At 37.4% G+C, this 24,696-nt stretch overlaps 1 protein-coding gene across 1 annotated transcript in view; it reads right to left on the bottom strand.

The window, feature by feature from the left end:
- LOC108551853 (chymotrypsin-2) overlaps positions 1-24,089 on the bottom strand; it is a 32,188-nt gene extending 8,099 nt beyond the window's left edge. The window contains exon 1 of the mRNA XM_017906186.1: positions 23,951-24,089. Coding sequence (XP_017761675.1) covers positions 23,951-24,089 — 139 coding nt within the window. The remainder of the gene's footprint in view (positions 1-23,950) is intronic.
- Positions 24,090-24,696: the final 607 nt, after the last annotated feature.

Genomic DNA, 24,696 nt, shown 5'->3' with positions numbered 1-24,696 from the left:
GGGAGATACCCGATTTGGCGTATTTCTCTTGGGCCACTTCGGGTCTGGCATGGATATGAGATCCAACCGAAGGTCTCCATGGCCCGTTGCCACTCCCTCTTTCGCATCCAGTGGCATGCGCGAACGCATGGGACACCACCCACTGGATCCCGAGGGCACCAACGAGGAGGCGAGGTGAGTGGACTTGCCGGCTTGGGCCCTACAACTTCACCGGTCTCCCGCACTGCGCAGCTCGGCTGTGCAGCTATAGGGATCGTCAGTTCCATCGTGGTTTCTGGCGGACACCTAACACCAGAACCCTCACCAGCTTCTGCCCTCATTCGAAGAGTTCAGAAGAGTTATCCGAAACTACTACGTAAAATACAGTCCACTACAACCACAACCTTCCTCAAGAAATTTGGTTCGTCATTAACCGTCGCCAATTGAGGACGACCTATTGACGATATACAGATACTATGCAGGTGTCACGGTGCGCGGGTAGGGTACGAACAGACGTAATTCACGAGCTCAATTTTCAGAATAGTACTAACCTTTTATTTTGCTCTAGGTTCGGATATTTATAATGGTTTTAACTGGAGGAGAGGTTATTGGTATTATGTGTCATGGGTCCAAGGGGTGGCTATGGTTTCAGTGATTTATCGGGGCTGTGTCAAAGGTCTGGGACTACTGGTCGGCTATCTTCTGGTATGTCATGACGTGTCACAGGGGCAATGTCTGAGGCCCCTGTGTGTTTGTTAACTACGTCACACAGGCATCAAGGGGTCGGTTTTTAGGGTTTAAAAGGGCCTGCTGTCCCTCACAGCTCTCACTCTCAAATCCGGAACAGTGCAAATAGTTTACATATTGTGAGCCACAGTGGTGTGAAAAAGACTCTCGTGTTTTATTTGTATATTCGCGTAAAGCGCATACATTTCACTAATATTAAACTTTATACATCCAATTGCTGTACAACTGCATATAGTTACTGTGGTGGATAATGAAAAACTTGACACTCTTACTTATGTAACTATTTATTAATAATATTAATTATTACAAGGATTCTGTCTATATTTAGGGATTATTATTTATCGCACATTCTCATTCGGCACAGGGACATTCACGCACCACATGGACGGACACACACTCACTTCCCTTTCGCGCTTCTTTTGTTTTCCAGTTTTACCATCCATCCACATTCACTCGTCACCACGCATCACCTCGCACTCATACCAACTTAAAAGCTAAACATCCCCACAGTTACATCCCTGTACGTTAATCATTTGGATTTGCTTCCCGAAATTCCCAACAAGTTCTGATCGATGTATACGGAAATAAAGGTGTTATCGATTCCAATATATATATTTTATTACGAGCTAAGAGACATTGCGGAGGTCCTTCCCCACGATCGTTTTGTAGTCAGCTGATCGCAGGTATCCCTCGGCGACGGCGCAACTACTGTGCGTTGCAGGGAAGGAGTCAACTCGTTCGGTTGCGGGGCAAAATTCCACTAGTATTCCACTAGTATTCCACTAGTATCGTCTACACTCTCGTTAGTACTTAACACTTTGCCAGCCGCTCACTGCTCGCCATCGTCGAATTTCGCGCGAGTTCTACTAGTTGCTGATGCTCATATTTACGCTATCCTTATTATTTAAAAAGGCACTAATATTTGGGACTAACGGAACCAGCATGTGCTTAAGAAATGTCGAGAAAAGACGATCGGGAGACTTAAAACAGAAGCATAGTGGAAGCATTGTGCCGCGCTGAACCAAAGTCATGTCTGCGTGACAGCGGCCGGCAAAGTGTCAATACCCATTCTTCGCTGACACTATCAAAACTACTATCTCCAAGTTCGGTAACGTGATACGTTAACATAGGTGTAAGATATCCGCGAAAGAAATGTTATCACAGAGTTAACTTACAATGAATTGGAAGCACTACTTCGCCAGTACTGTTGTCCATAGCTCTTGTCTGTGATTTATGATTTCTTAATCCTCAAGAAGGACGTTAAGGCACGTCTTCCACGTGCTATTGCCGTCGCAACAATTAGCAACGATCGACGTAGCGGAATATGAACGTAACAGAACGTGGTCTATATAAAGCAGGATTTAACGTCGAGGCACGTTCATTCGCCTTTTTCCTCGGTTTTTCCTGCAGGTCCGCGTCGTTAAAAAATAAAGAAAGGAAATAAATTACTCGCGCGAGTGCGACACCCTCGGCTTCGTTTAATCGATTACGTGCTCCGTCGGAAAATTATTATATCACCGATTACGCCATTTGATTGTGAAGAACGGCGAGAAATAAAAGGCGAGAGAAAACGTTGCACGTCGACGCGCTTTTAATAAGCCAATTATTTGCGCAGTGGCAAGTCCGAGAGAAATGGATACACGCACACAGATGCCTTCGCTGATCAGAGTTTTGCACTACCACCGATTTCACTGGCTCCGCTGAAAAAATGGACAAGGTGAAATGGAGACGACACCCAGCGAAATTACACCACGAATTCGTTCGTAGAGAGGTATACAAAGGGACGTTTATGGTGGTAACTTTGAAACGACCGTGTTCCTCCGAAATTGCGATAAAAGGTGGACGAAGCAGTCAAATAGAGGCACGGAACGCTGTAAAATTGCGTGTGGCGTTCGTTGGATCGAAATCGAACGAGCAACGAGCAGGTCTGCGGGGTTTGATAACGATTGAACGATTCCGAACGCCTAAGGCGTTTCGAACTGCGGGAAAACGCTTCCATCGATCTCCTTGCCAACCCTGTTTTCGTCTCTTCGCCAGTTTTTAAGGAAATTGCGTAGAAAAATTTCATTAAAAGACGTAGTGATAAACAGCGAGGTAAGATAAGTCTACCTTTCCTTCATTCGAAGAGTTTTCTAAATTATCTGGATCGTGTATGAAATTTTCTAAATTTTCTAAGTTCATTTGTTCTAATGCACACTTTTACTTCTACCTACGTTATTTTCGTGTTTTAATTCGGCTTTTCGGTTTCATATTTTAACAGGTTGTATCCAACTTTCTGAGTTACTATGCGTAATGGAGACTCGAAGAGTTAGAAATACCTTGAGGGATGAAAGTTACTTAAAAACGTCATTACCGGATATTTCTTAACACATTGAGCACCGGTCCCGCGAAAACGCGGGTTTCTGAGTCTGTCGCTTGAGCACCGGCCCCGTGATAATGCGGGTTTGTAAATTTGTCACTTGACTCTCGCCCTCGCGATGACGAGGATTCTTTTCTGCTTGTATGGATGTCTTACACGTCAATTTGCATTCACTTGTCACGTTTACGACGATCTGCATTTGTTATACTCCGAAAATAAAACGTATACGATGCTTCAGAAACTATCGAAGCAAGAATCACTCTCGAGCAGTGTATTCCGTAGTTAGTACCTCTTTCGTAGGTTTACGCTTTTTGTTGAACAGTATAATAAGTCTTATTATTCTGTAACTATTTACCCGTATAATATGAGCGAAGCTTTCAACGAGTATATCGCTGACCCTCTATCAGATTATTCGATACATTCGGAAGATTCTGACATACGAGTCGAGGATAGTGATAGCGATTTGGGTCCAAGGAGAATATCAAGAGCTGTTCCATTACGATATTCGAATAATTCCGATGATTCTAGTAATAGCGAAATGTCCACAGAATGACGAATATGCGATCAAAATATAGTATTTTAAGAAAATGTGTGAGTTTTAAATATTTTCTTTAGCTTCTCATTGTTCGACAACAAACGAATGAGGCCGGTGCTCAGGCTTTAACACTAGATTTACGGAACCCATCAATTTGACGGAAGGGTTGCTCCAGTTATACGATAGTAGCAGATTTAGTTAACTTATATTAAGACTGTTAGTATAATATATAACTGTTCTTAAATAAAACTAATCGTTGAAAAAAAAGGCACGTGGTTTCCTTTACCTGTCAATTTGACAGGTGTCCTTAGAAATAGGTATACAGATAGGTTCATAAACCTAGTGTTTAATGTCTCATATGCCGCTGGCGTTCAATGTGTTAACTATCGGAATTTATAAACAAATTTTGTTAAGTATAAAAATACTATTCATTTTTATCAAGTAATCTGCAATCAGTGAATATATTTCCTAGATTTCTAATTAAATATCGATTTCAGGAAAACAGAATATAAATTCAAACAAAACACAGTATATACAAAATGATTCTAAAAATAAAACCTAGATTTTCAAGATCTTAGTGCAAAAATTATCAGAAAACAACTATTGCTGTCGTAAACAATTTAAAAATTTCTTCTCTTAAATACTCGCAAACCGAGTGTACCCTGATTAAATATTTCACGGTAAAATTTCGAGACAATAATACAAACGAGACCAATTGTACCATCCCGGAGTCAAACACATACTTGCGTGTTTAATCAAACGTTCAGCTCGCGCAAAATACCCGGAAGGGTGGGTTGAACGATGGTTGCCGGTCGCTGGGATTGGGGAAAAGGGGAAAGAAAAATAGGGAAAAAAGTGGCGGGCAGCGTTTTAATTTTAAAGGAAAACATTTTACGGCCATGAATGAAACAGGAGGCGACACGAGCGTGAAGGGACGACGGCTTTGGCAACGGAACGATTCCATTTGTCTACCGGTAGAACAGGAATCTGTGCAGTCTCGCTCTGTTCCTTCATCACGCGCCACTGACAGCTTGATATCTCACGTGAACCGGATGCTTAGGTATACAGTCGCACGGGTTATTGATTTCGCATTTTTTCCCGCTTGATGCCTCGCTTTTGAAAGATTGATAGATAAAGCGCATCACGGCTATGCGGGTGTCCCTTTTTCTGTCCGTTCCTTGTCTGCTCTCCGTACGTGTCCGCAAATCGCGATAAAATAGGCGCACACTTATGTAGGAATTATTTAGGAGGCAGCAAAAGGACGGTGGTAGATAATAAAAACTTATTTATTATGAACTGATTTACATGCTGTGACCTTTCACACTGACTCACACAGGACTCCCCTTTCGAACTGTTTGTTTCTCGCTCATGCACCCTTATATATCATTTGCATCCAGGCGTGGAATATTTCGCGAGCCTGCGATTGTCTACTATTAGTGAGCGCGGAATATCCCATAATAGCGGAAAATTCCATAAAATCGTGCGTGGAATATTCCACGCTAACCATTCCTACACTTATGGCATAGTTATGTGATAAACCCCTACGATCCTACTTTCAAGCTTTACTTCCTCTGCCCAAAATTATCAACCTCCTGCATAGTTATCTGGCGCCATACCCAAAAGTAAACTTCCTAACCTAAAATTTAACCCTCTTTGCAAACGCTCCATTCCGATTTCCTATGCCGCCAGACATCTTATCATAGAACTAACCCTCTCCATAAACATCCCATCTCGAGTTTCCAATTATCCTAGCTTAAAACTAATCACGAACACTCTACGTCCATTTATCACGCCATATTTAAAACCAGAAGTATCACGAAACTCACTTATCTCTAATAATTATAAATATCCTTCCCTACTCTTTGGAACCACCCCCAAAAAATACTCATGTATGAAAGCTGACCGAGCTAGAGAATAAAACAGTCTTAAGCATACCATCAAACTATGCGGAGTTTCGTTCAACCTTTACTCGCGAGTTGTATATGTCACTACGGTACATTAGAATTGTACTAGTGGTAAAGGCCTATTGATACTACGGTACAATAGATACGAACACAACCATTTGTATCCAAGCGCGGAATATTCCGCGAGCCGCGACAGTTTACTATCACCAAGCGCGGAATATTCCGCGAGCCCGCGATTCTATCACCAAGCGCGGAATATAATATATATATTACAATATATTTTAAAATAATATTTGTTTCTTTCCTTTTTCATAAAAAAATGTAAAATGCGATGTTTGCGATGTAACATTGTGTATCAATCATTTACATAGTATAGTTTTAATAAACTCCGCGAACAATTTGGATGCCGTTTACTGCACATAAGACCGACCACGCGCGGTGATAAGCGGCAGCTTAAGTAGAGTCATGATGCAAATGGGTTAAATATCTCGACTCTTTGCATCGTCTGAACAATTCAACTTGGTTCCAACAAACGTTCCAACTCGATACTTTATTGTCATCGGGAGTTGTTTGACTCCAACCACCTTTCCCGTGACAGTTACAACGTTGAAGTGTTGTTGGATGACTAACGATTCGTTGGCCCTTAGTCACTAGAAGGGCCTAGCTAATAAACGCAGACCAATTTCAGAGACCAAAAACAACTGACTCGTTCCTACTTTCGCTAACAAGCAAAGTGCAAGTCCTTCGGGTCACCGATTTTATTGAAACTTTGTAGGTTTGTATATTTCGCTATGCAGTTCAAGAATATATATCATTATAGCCGCCACTACGCCAATGGCTTTTCAAATATTTACTAGATATTAATAAAATTGCTACAGAAAACTGTTTTCCTTGCATTGCATTCTTATTATTCTGTAACAAATATATACTAGTATAAGAAATCGTAGAAAATAAATTTTTTCATTAAGAAATTTCATTTACAAATGTTAATTCACAATGTTTTCGTATGAATTACAATATATGAAACATACATTGCAATATATGAACGCACAGAATTTGTTGAAACTCATTTGTGTCTAATACTAAATATACAAAATTTTAATTTCTGTAATTTTCTGTAGTTTTCTGTATTTCTCGACCTGCGAATATTCGAAATGAAAAGGATTAAATTGGGATGTTCTATAAGTTCCATTTCTCGTTAAAGTCACTAAAAATAATAATAGATGTAGCAATTCATCGTAACTCAGTCGCAAAGACAATTACCTGACTTCGCGACGACTAGCACACCTTTTTAATTAAAATCCGCGCCTAGAACATACCTCGTGCCTTACATACACTCATAAGGGCACACCTTTAAAGGCAAGACCAAGGTAAGGTTGGTCAAAGTGGCTGCCCTCCGCTTCATTTCTCACCGATTTATTATTCACTTTTTCAAATTTCTTTTCTAATTTTCTCCAGGAAATTTTCCCACGCGATGTATCTCGAAACCAGAACTTCCATTTCCGAAAGAAAATACAATATTCATACGATATTCCATCAGTCGTGCAGGAACTGTAAAATCTTTTTAAACGGAGAAGGAAGTGGAATAAAGAAGAGGAAAGAAAGAGAAAAATATAAGGGGAATAAAGGGGAAAAGGAATTTTTAGGTTTTTAACCCTTTGCACTCGGTGATTATTTTGGTTAGAGAGAAATAGTAATTCAAAAACTTTCTGCTGTAACGTAGAGGATATTTTTGAAAAATAATAATTTTGTAAATAAGGGATCAGGTATAAATTAAGACTTAAAATTATTTTATTTCGACATTCCGTGCAATCTTAGGTTAGTTTAGATTTGATATGTAAATTAATATAGGTCTTCGGAATTTGATTAAACGGTGACTTGGGCTCACATCTCGAGTGCAGAGGGTTAAACCATCCAAACCAACGATCCAAAACTCACCCAAAAACATATCCAAACCAACATGTATACATATGTTTCCCTCGCGCAACTTCCTTAATTACTATTATCTGAGTACACTACGTTTAAACTCTGAAGAAAAAGCTCGAGTAATAATATTAAAAATATAGTGAAATAATAATTTTAAAAATAGATGAAACTGTGGGTTTGGTTTTATTAGTGTGAATGCAAGTGTGTGAGGTCGAGTAATGGCACGAATGTAGATATGTATGTTTTTAAAAATGCGAATGGAAGATCTAGAATTCGTGGTGTTGTGCAGTTGCTATAGATCAGAGTCAATATGTTAGAAGGAAGTTCAGTTTGTTATAAGAAAGAGTGAGAGTGAACAATTATGGTATAATGCGTGTGTAAATTTATAATTTTATAATAAATATACGATTGTTATACAACAAACACAACTTAGGCTCACCTCTCTACTGCAAAGGGTTAATAATTATTAGGTTTTAACACTAGATTTACGGACTGAGCCAATTTGACTCATTAAAAATTTGATTACGGTATATATATAAAACTTAAATAATATTTTTTAAAAACATACATTGGTTTTCAGTTACGTCATGAAATATACGTAAATGTTGATTCCTTTCCCCTGCAGATCCTTTCATTTCGCATTCTCGAATGTGGTATACCTATTTTTACGGTTGTGAGCCAATTTGACTTATAAAATGATTTAACAGTTAATCGCATAACACGTGAAATTTATAGCTTACATCAGACCTGGGCAACTTTTGCAACCATTTATAAAAGCAAGCCTAATAAAAAAGTTTTACTACTAAGTTCAAAACATAAAAATATAATAATTGAAAAAAATAAAAATCTTATTCTGGAAACAGTAACATTTTATAAAAGCACCAAATATGGAGTGGATATACTTGACCAAATGGGCCGAAAATATAACGTTAAAGCAGGCTCTCGCAGATGGCCTCTACAAGTTTTCTATAACATTTTAGATTTAGCAGCTATCAATGCTTGGATTCTATATAAAGAGACCACTCGAGTAAATATTTCAAGAAAAGATTTTATTTTCCAATTAGCTGAAGAGCTAAGAAGTAAATATACAGAAGATGTGGAGAACACTTTCATTCCATTGGCAAAAATTCGTACTACCGACGCACGGAAGAATTGTCAAGTTCAAGAATTATATAACAGAAATAGATGTAAGAGCCTTGGTGCTAAATGTAATAGAAATGTTTACGGAAAATATATTTCAAATAGAGTTTATATGTAAAAACTGTTTTCAATGAATTTTTTAATAATAAATCCTTCATTTAAATTGATTTGGAACTATTTTCTATGCAAAGGACTTCAATTTTCTGATATGAGTCAAATTGGCTCACTTCAGTAAAAATAGGTATGTAATCAACATCCGTAAATCTAGTGTTAATTATTATTACGGATCGAGGGATCCATAGATCATCTTTTATTAGTATGAAGGGACATAGTTTTGCAACTCTTACGGAGTGCGTAACCGCGAGTGCGTCGCGAAGTTAGGGAACTTTGCATCAATTATCCCCATCCCTTTAGCCTAAGTTAGCGTCGGTTCGCGAAGTCATTAAACCTATACATTCCACACTGCTAGATCTCCCTTATCGCGTCCTCCTATTGCTCGACTAAATGAGATATTTCAAAGTGGTCGAGCGCTGGCCAAGTGAATTTCAGCGGCTTTCCAATCGCTCGTTCGCCTCCTTTCTTCCCTTGTTATCAGCCGTAATGACGCGTACTTAAAGACTCGAATGTCGAAGGGTGGGAAAGTTCGACGCGAAATTTCTTCATAAACCAAGGGCGCAGTTTCTTCGTTAATTTGATTAACAAAGTTGACATTTTCTCCATCTTCGAAGCTCGTTCCGTTGAAAATATATCTTCCAGCGAGGTTCTCTGGTCGACTTATTAACAGATTTATTAGTCTCCTGTTGGAACCTGAATTTCAATATACGACACGGGTTCTAGCAACAAGGCTACGTTGGAAAAATGCAAGTCGTCGGAGAGGAAAAAACAAAACTGAAACTGAAACTGGTACTGACTGAACTGGACTGAAACTGGACTGAAACTGTACTAAAACTGTCTTTTCGCAAATTTTGTGGGTGCTTATATAATGTCAGTTTTTGATGGGGTGAAGATGACCATTGGCCCTTAGAGAAAGTGGGAATGAGTCAATTATTTTTGGACTCTGAAATTGGCCTACGTTTATCAACCAAGTCCTTCTAGTGACTAAGGGCCAACGAATCGTTAGTCATCCAACACTGCAACGAACCGATATTTCTTCGATGCAGACTTACCTGCTCGAAAAGTGTTGGAACCCGGATTTCAATATACAATACGGGTTCTAGCAACAAGGCTACGTTGGAAAAATACAAGTCGGCGGAAGGAAAAGAAACTGGCATTTCGCAAATTTTGTAGAGGCTTATATAATGTTAGTTTCTGGTGGGGCGAAGATGACCATTGGCCCTTACAAGGAGAGTGCGAGTCCTACGGGTCATCGATTTAACACTGGATTTACGGAACCCGTCAATTTGACGGATAGGTTGCTCCAATTACAGGATTGTAACAGATTTAATTAACTTCTATTAAGATTGTTAATATTGTAATTGTTTTTAAATTAAACTAATCGTTAAAAAGAAGACACGTGGTTTCTTTTACCTGTGAATTTGACAGGTGTCAAATATGTAGAAATAGGTATACAGTTAGCGTCCGTAAATCTAGTGTTAATTGAAACTTTGTAGGTTTGTAGATTTCGTCATGCAGTTCAAGAATATATATCATTATAGCCTCCACTGCTCAATGACTTTTGAGACAAATAAAAAATAAAGATATGCCATTAAAGATATAATTATAAAATACTACTAAAATTAAAAATTAAAATTAAAAAATTAAAATTATAACTATAAAATCTGGAAAATTTCAATTTTTTGCACACTTTCTCTTATTTTTGATATCAACTAGTACCTCGTTCTCCTTTCTACATTTACGAAGAAAAGAAATATTTGGCAGCTTGTAGAAATGAATATTTAGGAAAATTATAGTAAAAATTTGTGTTCACTTGGGTATATTTTTGAGAATGATCCTTAAAAATGCATGATTACCAGGTACGTAATTTTCTCCAGGTATGTAACAGCACAGGTTCCTAATCACGTTAACATAGATATAAAAATTACTGATTAGCGTAAACTATTTCCAGAACCACAAAAATGTGCCAATACACCGGTAAAAGGACATTTTCCTCATTTTTGAAAATGCTGAAGAGAATTGAACAGACTCTCGAAGCACTGTACAAGGAAACCCGAGTATCCTAATCTCTATGAGACATTTTTTTTTTATATTTATTGAATCAGCTATCAGAAATACATATTCTATGGGCTGATGTGGTGTGCACGAACTTCAACGCGAGGTTCAATTCATAACGTGATGAGGGCTTCCCCAATGAAAAGTCCTGCTAAGCCTCATCTGAGATCATTGGGCCATTTTCTCTTCAGTCTTCTGTTTCCTCGTTCCTCGAGAAGTGGTTGAAGAAGTGGGTTTACATGTCCATCCAATCTGGCGAGATGTCTTCCACTTCTTTCCCGAATAGTGTCGGTGATAAATGGGATACCAAGATCATTGTGAATTATTTCATTGCAACTATGAGACATTACTAGCCAGATATATTCCAGAATACTCTTTGAATATCGCTGAACACATACGAAAAGTTTCAAAGTACTACTCGACCTGGTTACAGGTTGGCAAAAAATTCGCAATGTTATCCTGAAAATTACTTCCACGGCAGTTTCTCACTGGCAATGACCTCTTAAAAGGAAGGGAAAAACGAAAGGAGAAAGGAAGGAGATATAAGCCCACGATTTATATTTTATCGCAGAGAAAAGGCTGTTTAAACTTGACGTACAAATAATTGAAGTTAGAGATGAATATTGGAAAAATGGTAATCGTGGCCCGTCCGCTGTCCCGACGTATTATAAACTTTTTCTCCCATTTTAATTCCGCGTGCAGCACTTTTCGTGCTTCCAGTTTTAATCTTTCGTCTTTCGGAAGATTGAATCAGCTAACATGCTCGCGGACCATCCCGCTTTTTCCAGCCTTTCCTCTTAATTCCCTTGACTTTCTCTCCCCTGTCGTTGGATAGTACGCGTCGCGTTATTATTACATTCGCGAAAATGGAATTTACATTTCGCGAAATTACGCCGCTACTTTCCGTTATGTATTGTCGCTCCTCCGCAACGTTCACTCGACCGTTTTCGAATTGTAAAAAAATCCCTCGATGATCCGCGGTCCACGTTTTTCATTCGCAAATATCCAGCCTGACGTTTTGATTACGTGGAAAACACGTTGTACAATACGGGAGATTAATAGCTGCTCTGGGTCCCAAAAAGTTTCGAGAACGTTTGTATCAATTATACTGTAATCTTCGAGTGGATTCCGCGAATTTCTAGGTCTTTCAAATTATCGAATAAGAATCCTGAATTATATCACACGTAGTGGAATAATATTCGCCATATCAATTTTTGCTAATTTAATTTTCCTTTTGTTTCGTCGAGAAATAATTTAAAAATGTTTTTAATTCGTTAACCTCATCAGGCGACCATAGTCGCCATCGTTTAAATACATTAGCTTTAATCTTAGCTTGAATGTACTATATTCGTAGTTAGAAATGGTTAGGTTCAAAATTCGAGAAATTTCCGAGACCATGAAATCAGGAAAATGTGCAACAAGGTGCGCGTAGAAGAGACGATATTCCCATAGAAATCGTCTTGAGGTGACCTAACGTGACCGCGATAGCTTGTTCCGGGGAAGCTGTCCCCCCATTATCGCGAATTCCTAACAGACAACCGTGTAGGAGAGATGTTTATTCGTGTTAGTAAAAGGCCGATCGATCGTAGCGCTGCAAGGACCCGGTTTGAGAACCACTGGCACAGGATTCACCTGCGATCGACGACCCCGTGTCCTGACCCTATCAATGATCCCACGCAGCCCGCAATATTACCGTGAAATCGTGGCCTTTGCAGAGCCACGTACCTCGATCCCCGAGCCCGAGGGAAAGCCGCAACAATTATCGCTGAATTTACGAAAACACCCACCTTATCGCGAGAGTGGATATCTTGCGCGAACTCTGTCGATAAAATTTCACGCGAGCCCTCGAACTTGAAATTCGTCGGACAACGGTTTCACGCACCGTCATGTTCGCGGATCTGTGTACAGTCGTTGAATTGCAGGCTCGCGTTAATGGAGTTCCTTAAACGGTGCTGTTATTGTTGCATTTGAAAGGCGCAACTCCTTTCTTCGGCTGTGTAGCGACATATTCATTAATATTCCGGTTGTAGGATAAGCCAGACAGAGTCAACTCTCGACGGTTGCCCGAGAAGAATGAGCGCTCTTGACAAAAGTGTACAAGCGAATTACGAGACAGAGAAAGAGGGGATGGGTGGGAGAAGAGTGGGGGTAAGAGGAAGGGGAGAGACACTCTTCCCTGCTGGCTGGCTGCACGAAGATTCTTTTGTGTGTTTCGCGTTATGTGTGTACTTTGTAGTTTCTGCGAGAGGTGCTAATAGGTTGTGACAGATAATTAAGCGACAATGAGCTCAGAAGTTCTGATTGTTTTCGAGTATCTGACGGAATTCTGACGCTATATTAACCGTGATAGAGGACGCGATATAATGAAGAATATCAAATTCGATTGTGCGTGATAAATGAAAATGAGGTACGTTAAATGTTAACCTCGTTGAACGGGATTTTTGGGATTTAAGAATGTAACCTATAGATTACAATAATGTCTCATAGTGATGTTACATTTACTTATTTATTTAAGATAATATTTTATAAAAATATCCGTTTCAACAGATTTCATTCGTAGGATATGTATGTACACGTGTACATTGGAAATAAAAATTCATAGAATATTTTACTGGACGATGAATATACGAGTCGGTTGTGAAATCGAATATAAATATAATATTAGCTTTTTAATTCAATTCAGTGATAAAATAAGTAGATTCAAATATTTGCTTCTTGATAGAATTTATGCATAAGAGTTTAGGTTTGGAACGCTATCTTAAATCAATTCGATTCGTTATCAAATTTGAGCATTTAATAACTTGTTATCGGGTTATTCGATGTATGGGAAGTTTACTAACTTCTATTAATATTGCACGAATAATGTACTTACGTATTAATTTTGTACTGTTCTCGCAGTACAATATTCTTACTCGCACATTATCCACGAACTAACCTTTTCGCTGCAGCTGTGCCGATAAGTGATTAAGGACTACGACTATGCAGCCCTCTAGCACGTTTGCTCGAGAAATAGAACTAAAATATACGTAAAGATATAAAAAGGAAATAGATGTGATATCGGTCGATAAAATAGTTATACAACGTGTGTTTATAAAACAGGTAACGATGTAATTTAAATAAGTATAGTATTTCGGTAATACGTTGAGTCTGTTTCTTAGATAACAAAATCATGGTTAAGAAATCATTTTAATAATAAAATATTGAAATATTAATCTGTCAAAAAATATTTCATAGTTTTTGATCGACATAAGGTACAGTGCATCCTAATTTTTCCACTGAGGACCTCTCTACTAAAAGTACGGAAGTTACTCGTCAAATCCATAACCTATCACGATCAGTTAATAACGATATTCGATAAAAAGTGAGTCTCGTTCGTAAAACGATATTTTTCTTTCTCATCGTCGTCGAGGTCGTTGAAATGCCGAAATAAAATCTCGCGGTCTGAAGTAGGTACTTTCGAAAAGGGGCTCTTTGTTGTCTCCCATATCGTCGGTGGTGGCTGTGTTTTCAGTAAACCGTGCAACGAGATTGCTCTCGGAGGCATCCGCGGTGGTTCGCGTCAGAACGCCGCGGTCGAGTGTTTCGAATTGCGGATCCTGAGTCTCCGTTGGTCTTTTAACACTTTAACTCGCACCGCTTTGTTGTCAGGGTAAACGAAAAGTAGCGGACGGAAACGAGCGGTCAAAGACAGGCAAGCCAATGCTGTACGAATGCTCCGTGCACGTATGCACGTGTGTGCGACGTGAATACGTGGTCGTGTTCCGCTTTCATTATCGCAAAGAGGATTTTTCAGATTTGCATCCGGGATATATGGTAACGAACGAGTAGGCTCGCGAATTTACGTATTTCACGGGCGTTTGTTCGGTGGCACGGCTGACACGACGGTTCGCGAGAATTTCGTGGAAAGCTTCGGTTATCGTGGCATCGGGAGGGGGTACACTTTGTCGGTGACTCTCGCGTTGGATACACGACAGGCGTGTAATTAAAAGGATTTGAAGTGGAGCACGTGCTGTGCTTTGTCTTGTGAGAATTATTAGCGTACCGTTGTACTTTTTGCTTTTGGTATGCTCGTTTTATTTCCTTTGACCAGTTTTTATTTAGTATCGATCAACTGCTGTGATGGAAACTTGGAACTTCGAATAATTGACAACCTGTGGTCATTTTTTGGCGCGTAATTCAAAATGAGGATTCAATTTTGTAATTGATTATTCTTTGTTTTTGTGTAATTATTGGTTTAATTTTTTAATTCTTGTTGACAGATGAAAAATTGATAAAAGGTTTTTAAATATTTTAGAAAGTTGATGGATTAGAAAAGAAATCGTTGCAGAGATTCATGGGAGAATTATGTTTCTGTTGGTTGTATATTTCAAAATGGTACCTGACGTATGTATAGAAAATATTATTTTTTATTTTTTTTAAATATTTTTATACATTTTATACATTAATACATCCAAATAGGGCATTTTGTATGACTAATAATTAAAAGTTGAATGTATTTTCGTAATTGTATTTGTAATAGTTGGTAATTCAATCGAATTTCAGATTTTTCACCGATTCTTTTTGGAGGAAATGCAGGTTGAAATAATTTCACGTCTGTGATCACTTTCATGGTTGCACAGAGTTGTCTGCTGGCTGAAAAATTACTTTGGTTTACTCGATTTAAATCGCATTTCTACGGTTCCTTTATACGTATTCCAACAAAGTTACATATATATTTACGGCAGCTGTCAGCTATTTCTTGATTATGAAATTTTACGTACTAGCAGTTTTATTTGCAAGCTAATTTGAGTTTTTAGTTCTTCATATCTTTACAAGAATTCTCGATGCTGCAACTATTCTAACATAAATGTCAAGCAGAAACTTTTTGCTATACATTAATTTCTAACAATATGACGATTAACTGGCAGTAAATACAAATTTGAAAAGTATAAAACAAGTTCAGTAATGAAAGATATCCAAGCTTTTGTAACAAGTGCATTGGTATCGATTTTTCATTTTAAAGCTACTCCTAAAAATATTTAACAGTTTAAAGTTTAAGATAGAAAATTAAAAAATCGTAGCATGTTTTAATATATTAGCTGTAATTGATAAATTATATATACGCGTTTAAATTTTGTATACCGTGTATTTCACATAAAATATGCTGATACGTATCTACATCTCAACCATGATAAATGACGAACGTCTCTACATGAACATATTTGTAATCCTATTTATTCCTCCTTTCAGCTACTTGAGACTGATACGTTTACGCGAGAGTCCGTGCCGTGATCAAAGAGGAACCGGAAGTAAAAACGTTCGCCAAAGTTCGCGGAGCAGCCGTTTCAAATTTTCGATAGTTTCAGAGTTCGTAAATCAGCAAGACCACGTTCGTTCCTTCCGAGTGCTCGTGGCTCGATGAAAAACGAGGAAATTCGTTTCACCGACGAAAGAGGTAACGAGATCTTGACAGGCATTCTGCATGATTGAATCTTCCACAAGCGTACTTCGTGGAAGAAGCAGGAAGACGCTATATCCTCGAGCGATATTTAAGGGTTGCGCACCCTTTAATACGCCAACGATTTTCTCGTTCCTTGATGCGTTATAATAGAAGACGGGGCACTTGAAATGATCGCTCGAAACAACGCTTAAATCATTTACAGAAGCTGCACGATATTATTCTTTAACGTTTTAGATATTTTCTATATTTTTATTTTTAAACAAACTTACTAATTAGTAGCAATAGTTAATATTTAACGTTAAAATTCAAGGAGATTGTCTTTGCTATGTTTTTAATAAAAATCATTAATGAGAATTTATATTTACATAATTGAAATCTAGCTTTAAAAAATATTATATTAAATATTAAGAATATAATATAATTTCTATGTATAATGATATTTTATTTTTTGTAACATATAATTTATAAATTATTCAGTGAAATCGTACATATAGCACTGACTGTGCACATTGAAAACAAAAACGCGAGTAAATTTGCACATGTGCCGTGTCTGTAAAGCTTTGATCGTTTACTTCAGCTGCGCGAATCTTGTTCAAATTGCCCGCCCTTTCATGGCTCCGCCGAGTCGGAATGCAATACAATACAGAACTAATTGCGCCGGCAACGCGATTTTCATTTGCCGCGAGTTCCGTCTTTCGCTGTTCGCATAAACGCCGGGTTTTTCTATTTAGATTGAAAGTTCTTTCTCTCACTCACCGTCTAGACGAAAAACTCAGTCGCGAAATATTATCGATATTGTCGTTGTTCAAATGAAATTCGTGTATTCGCTACGAAGTTACATAGTCTCGATATTAACGCGAGTAACAACTTTGTTACAAGCAAGTGAATTTCATTACGAACTCAAAGTTACTTAACGTGTCTTATAAAGTAGTGACATAAAAACTTTCGTTGCAGGTTAAAAGTTCTTAAGTGTCAGTGATGTTGATAATGGTGTTTTGTTAATGGATAAAAGCATCGACGAAAGCAACACAAATGCACGTTTCTACAAAGACACGATACAGTAAGATCTTGTTTCAGAATTATAACTATTTTTCCATTATAAGAATTAATCTCGTTATATTATCATACATGCTTTTCAATTTTTTAGGGTATGTTTATAACCTCCTTAAATATTCTGCCGAGAATAAACTGTTAACAAGGAGAGGCATGAGACAAAGTTTAGTCTAGTACAGGAATAGTGTGAATACAAAAACAGTCTCGACTCAGAAACAAGGTCAAACATAAGTGTTCAGTGAGCAGGAAATGTTAACGTAACCTTATCAGTACTTTCACAGACGTCAAAACTTAAACGTGTTTCACGGATTTAGTGAATATTGCAGATCTTTGCTTAATTAAATTACAGAATATTGTACGGTCGCTACTATTCTCATTTAGTTACGTTTTATCTATTTCAATGAAACAATTACCAACGTAAGACGAGTAAGTATATATTACGAACCAAGAAAATATTCTATATTTAATTTTGCAGAATCTTTGCGAATTTTTAATTTATATAACCGTAATGTCTTCACAGCACAAGTTACTTCAAGAAAGTGGCCAGTTCTTTAATCAGTGTAGTTGATTTTCATTCGTGGCTTGGCGAAATCCTTTGTCATCGTTGGACGAAGTTCATGGGCAAATTTTCGTTTTAACACAGTCCGCACAAATTTCTCATTTTTTGTTCTCTCTTTCTTTCTCTCTGCCTCGACGATCGAAACATGCAGATATATATACACACGCGTCCACGTTTGTACGTAGATTACCTACTGATAGGAAACGAGCTTCAGATTCTTCGTTCAATCCAATATGTCCACGCGATAGATTCTCGTTCGTGGCACGAAAGTGATCGCATTTCGCGTTGAAATATAGAGGCAAGTAATCGCAAAGCTTTCGTGTTTACTACTATTCCACGAAACCAGCTATCCGGTTTATCGCGAATCGATAAATTTTTTATCACGGCGTGCCTCGCGTTTCATCAGTTTATTGAGTTAGAATGCCCGGATAATTTTTCCTATCGACGATATATTCGTTTAATCAATTTACACGAAGACGTTGGTAAGGTCTATATTAATTAAAAAAAAAAAAAAAAAGGAACAAAAGAAAGAAATGAAAATATAACTTATCTAGTATGAGAAATTTTAATGAAGAAATTGATAGAATAATTGAGAAATAAATAAAAAGCTGAACGAAAATTGAAAAAGTATTGAATGAAACGATTCATCGAGAACGTGCTGAAAGGTAATTAAAAAGGGATAATGAACGAATGGGTTGTTACAGAAGATGTGCCATTCTATCGACTTGTTCGACGGTAGATTGCTCTTTTGATGTTCACTGGTCTAATGGCTGAAGGGTGTATAGCTCTCGAGATAAGATTTCCTTTAATCGACGTTGCCTGGATTCACAGATCCGTTTCCTTTTTATACTACCTTATTACTGTTTCTCATTCTGTAACCAACGATAAACGATGGCACTTCGAGCTGACTATAAGATTTCTCGAATATTCACGAGTGGCTTATTTTGGGCGAGAAAGATAATATACATTCAGAAATCGTACTTAAATAATGCAAAAGATAAATATGTCAATGCGGCAGTTTTGTATAGTCTGTTAAATTTTAACGAGGAAATACGTTGATGTCTGTTAATGCATATTTATTCTGGAGTGTAGTTCTCGTGCGATAAAATAGATCCTCCTGCAGTCTTGGAGAGTTGTCCAGAATGAAGCACGTACCTGGAGCTACTTCGATAACTTTATAAATAATTATTGCAATGAAAATTTATGATACGGTATGCAATGTTCTCTATCATTTGAAGCTTTCAAGACGTCAGTCTCGACTCACTGTCAGTTATCTTCAGTTATTTTTTTTGCAATAAAGTTTGTAAATAATACTGAAAATAATTTAGTCATACACAAAAATATGCACTCGTAGCTTCAACTGATTAATTTTTAATTTTTTATGCAAAATATATCGATTGTATTTAAATTTACTCATTGCAGTATTATTTAAAAATTAAAATGCAGAGCCTTTAATAGAATCATTTGCTTAATACTCACATCAATTGTTATAGGCATTGGGAATAGATTATTATAGTCTTCTTAGTTAAAAGATTAATGATTATATGATTCCAATTATATTATTCATAAAACATTTGATTCCTATTTAAAAGTTTAATTGTTGGTATTCTGTTTAAAAAATCTTAGTGTTGGAAATAACTAATAGAGGGGATTGCTGTTTATCTTAGCAACTGATTTACATACTTATTATCGTACAGATTTTCCAATTTTTCGTATGAACAAATTTTAATTTGCCATCATTGTGTTTATACTTTTGTTTTAGTTCACTTCTACGTGTTTTATTAAATATTACGTTCAAATACAATGCCATGGTATTAACGTCTCTGACTTGCAAATGGATTTATACAATGGCACGTACGAACGTAACAGTTTATTGTTTGACTGGTGAACGTGGGAATTTATTACATTTTCAATTCGAGTAAAGCTTGGTGCCAGTTTCCCTGTGAATAAATATTATTGAAAATCAATGATTTTTAGCATATTACAATTGTTAGGTGAGCAACATATGCTGTCTGATTTTAAATAGATTGCCTTTAATTATAGCACGCATAATTAAAATTGGGGAACCAATTTTTAGCTGAATAAAACTCATATTTCATATTGAAGCACATTGCAGAGTAGTATCTTAAATCTTTATTTCTTTTACTAATAGATACAATGTGGTTATTTCGAGTAGTGTAGTAAAACACTCGTTGCTTAATACAATTGGAATCTTTATCTAAAAAGCTAGTTTAATCTGAGGCATGTACGAAATTTAGCATCCTAACCTAATTTAATTGTCACTAACAGAAATTATGGATTAATTAATCTTGCTTGTAGCAGCGATCGATAAAGTTAAAAACATTGATTAGAAGTGCATTCAGTTTTGGCAAATTTCGTACAACTGCTGGTAACTTAGAAATGTCGCAAAGTCAACAGATAATTTTTATTTTTAACAAATCTAAAATCAGATTCAACTGTACTAAAATAAAACAAGAATTTCTCGTTCAATGTTATTTTATTTCTTCGGAATATCCTCCGCGAACTTTGACTTTGTCACCGATTCATTTTCTCACTCTCAACTTTTATTCTTTACCCTTTGTTTGTCTTTTACGTCTCGTTCTTCATTCGCCAATTGTCGAACTCTAACTTATCGATCGATCCAATCTTCGATCCCACAGTGTTCCCGATAACCCCGCGCAGTCGTAACTAGCGAATCTCCTTGCGTTTAAAACCGTTCGGTAGTGCATTCCGAGGATTCACTTGGGTACGTGTTTCACTTGAAACCGAAGCTGAACCCCAAACAGCCACTCGATCTCTTCCGTGCTATTCCAAACATTCGTCTTTCACACCCAACGCGCGAGAAGTTCATTCACGTCCACTATTCGTGAAGCTCGTTCACATCTACATTGGTGTTATTGCAACTTGCCTGATATTTGTTAGGTTATATTGAGCCGTGTCAATTGAAACTTCGCTCGTTGTGCTAATGCAAACGTCACGAATCAGTCGCACCTTACGTTCTGTAAAATCTGTGTGGTGATATTGTTTCGTTATACAATTGGTTCATGTGAAACTTTCGACGATATGTTTCAATTTGCGTTACGCCGGAACAATCCAAATGTTTGTTCCGCTAAAGAAAACGATATAACGTGATTACGTGGTAAGCTTTATGAAATGTACGTGGTAACATTGATTCGATATATTCGGCCATATTCGTGAGATTTTACGTGTTGAACTATAGTGATCACGAGCCGAAATCCTAAGCGCGGAGATTTCAAGCGTATTATCGTAATAGTTGCAACATTCCAAAGTGGTTATAATGACGGCCTGAGAGATTCACTATTACAACGCAGTAACTAGAGCGCAATAGGTAGTGTATTCCATGACTAAACGTTGAGGGAAGGCGGAAACGAACCGCCGGAAATTCACCATCGGATCGTTTCCTTTCAACAAAGAGATGCAACGTAATCCAATCCGGAGATGAAGAATCGTTTAAGCGACTCATCTTTTCCACAACGACTGACTCTCGCGATATATACGAAACGTCTTAGTCGATAATATAAGAATCGTACCAATGGCGGATATGGAAAAAATTGGCGGGAAGTATGGCATCTATTCCGAAGTATGTAACAACTGGTGAGAGAATGGAGAACTATTTTATGAATATGGCTGCTTTGTGTGTGACAAGTTTGAAAGAAAGAAACAAATGTATTAAAGGTAAACATTTTTCTATTCATTTATTTTTTTATATTTGAATATGTGTGGTGCTGTATATGCTATGAATATTTTTGTTTTCCATAGTAAATCATTAAATAGATGTTTCAATAATATTCTTTGATTTATACCAGTGATAGAGAAATCGTTCGGAAACGAAATTTATAAGGATCGACTAAATAAATTTTTGGAGGGAATTTGAATGTTAATTTTGAACGTTATTAGGTGCAAATTCTTATTGCAAAGCTTCCTATATAAAGTGGTTCACGTATTTTATAAAGAAAATACAATTTTTAAAATCTGTCGAATAAAAATATGTCGTCGAAGAAAGGGTATTCGTAAAATAAAAGATGGCTTCGTTAATAAGGTTTTTAATCGAGCTTTTCGTGTTCTGTCACGCGTAGAGTATTTGGATCAATCTCTTTATGTTTCTTGCATTTTTTAATTTTGACGCTTTCTCATCGAGACATTAATGAGAAACTCGATATCCGTCGTTGAAAAGCAATAAAAGTACCGTAGTGCTCTTTCGAGAGTAATGCTGAACGCGCGGATGCATACATTTTAACTAGCATTTAATCGCGACAAAATTACGTTCTTTGCAATTGAAATCCAGTGAAATTTCGTGAACGTGAAATAATGAAAGGTAAAATTAAGAGCTGTTCCAATGGCTCAACGATATTACGATTATTCGATACTGCTTAATTAGCAGCCATTCTTTAGCCTGATTTCATTCTGGTTGATTAAACGTATATTTCACAGAAGGTTCATTAAATTCTGTTCCCTGAAAATGGAAAAATTGTACAATGTGAATGACGTTTAAAAATTACAGACTATTAATTTGAGTAATATAATAGAAATTCTTTTTTTTTTTTTTTGGTATTAATGTGTTTGACATCAAATGAAACGAGACATTTATTCAGGCTTCTGTTTCTTGACTAGTGTTTTAATGTGATTTAGTAAAGTATCAATGTGATGTTATACATGAATCGCTTGAAAATCATGGCGCTTTGTTTTCATTTTGGTTCTATAATTTCAGGCTTTTGCTACTGACAATCATTTCAGGATATATGACACACTTTAATTCAATCGTACGGGCTGTTAATTCAATATTTACTTTTTCTCTCTTGTATAGAGAATGGTCGATATTTTTTCGTAGGTATGAAGCAAAGTTCTTGGTTCTTATTTAAAGTTGGTTTCTTTTCACTGTCGATAATAGTGTAAACTTTGCGCACACTTAGCAATGGTATTCACTGTTTTATCGGTCGGTGTTCTGTTTTACCTACTTATGGTCAGGTAGTAGTCCTGGCCTTTTTTATCGACGACAAGGGATAGGGACACTATAGGCTCAAAAAAAAATAGAAAAAAAAATAGACCTTGATATGCGTTTGGTTTTTGCTGTTCAAATTATTATTAAATTATTTAAGAGGATGGTATGTGGGTGGAGTGGACATAGTGATTATTGGTTAGCCAATGGTCAAAATGACCACCGAATCCCACCACCTACCTATCCACCCTGGTAAAACATTTAGACGTATCACTTTCGCATTCGAACTGACAAATGACTCGATGACTGGAGCCGCGGCCTTTATATAACCTGCGTTCGACTGCCGAAATCGGCCGAAAACTGCCGATCGTTAACGATTTCATTAATTATTACTTTTTCCAATATAACAGACGATAATTAATTAATTTTTTTTATTTCTGTCATAAATTTATGTGGCGAACAATTTGTTGTTAACATTAAATTTAATAATTTATTACTTTTTTTATATAATTATAATTATATTTACGTTTCGGTAGTACAACGATTCCTGTAATTGTTTAAAATCTTTGTTTTTTCGTCCGGTCGGTATTTCAGAACACGATGCACTGAGTTTTTCAAGGTGGTAATCTTATTCCGTTTCTATAATCAACGTTTCATCTTTTTCCAAATGTCATAGTTTCATGACGCAAAGTTCCATAATACGGTAGAATTATAACAGACTCATTCATGATAATTATTTTCATCATTTCTCATTTTTTTCTATGGTAAAGAAACATATGTGACCCAGTTGGTAATACCACAAATACGATTCTTAACTTATCTTACAGTTTTCTTATCAAGGGAGCAATCGTAGTACAAAAATTTCTTCAGAGATGACGCTGTCTTCACATATATGTAGTTTCCAATCTTACTATATTTGAAATATAGTTCATTTCGAGTAAATTCAGAATCTAGAAAATATTCCATCTCCTCACAATGGTACCTAGTACACATACTCGATCTACATACATAACACGTACATTCTATCTCAGAAAGCAAAGAATATAATTCTTTTCATTATTTGTCAATCATATTACGAATCGTATTAAAAATCCCTCATCATCACGACAGATTAAAAACCAGAGAAATATTCCTAAACAAAATCTACAGTACATATCAACAGCTATTTACACATTCATATACCAAATTCACAAAATCCACCGATTCGTGCTTCTCCATTCAGCGCTAATGTCAGCGCTAATAAACCACTTCCTTCATCGTCCAGAATCGCCGATATCCGATCACAGCCAGCAGTTTCCCCAGAAGAAACGAATTTCCCCATTTTACTCGGGACTGGACTCCGTGAAATTGGCGTTCACGCGCGCAAAAAGAACGGCGCGGTGCGCGAAACGCGCCAGAGGAAGCTGAAAGTTCTCCGCGCGGAAATTGGATTGCGAACGGCCGCAAAGGGACGACGGACACGGCCAGACCAGCGTGTTCCATCCTCCCCACCTTCACCTTGCTCGCCCTCCCCACTCCCACCCGCCACACCGACCGTCGAAGCGTCGAGAACGATTCGATATTCGAGCGAGAACGGTTAAATTGAGTCTAGCCGGTTCTGGACTTGGAGTGGTACTTGCCAAGGCAGTAGCCCTAACTGCGCGTGGATCGTCGAGTCAAGTTGCTGTGCAATTCTATCGAGGGGCCTACAGAAGCTAATTGGCCGGTCAGCCCTTCGCCGGAGCTGTTCCCAGTTACGTTCCCGGCATTGCGACAATGCAATTTACGTATACGCCGCGGTCCATTCACCGGCGAAACCTCAATTCCGTTCAGGAAACGAAGAAGGATCCCTTTCGAGGGGATACGAGGCCGTGGATGTGCCAGAATCGACTGCGAGTATCCTGATGATGGTGGACGAACGCGCGTGGCTGATACAGGAAGGTAGAACC

This window comes from Eufriesea mexicana, unplaced genomic scaffold, assembly GCF_001483705.2.
Source record: "Eufriesea mexicana isolate 0111107269 unplaced genomic scaffold, ASM148370v2 scaffold5064, whole genome shotgun sequence".
NCBI lineage: Eukaryota > Metazoa > Arthropoda > Insecta > Hymenoptera > Apidae > Eufriesea > Eufriesea mexicana.
The sequence above is the reverse complement of the archived record's forward strand: the minus strand, read 5'-3'. Positions and strand labels throughout refer to the sequence as shown.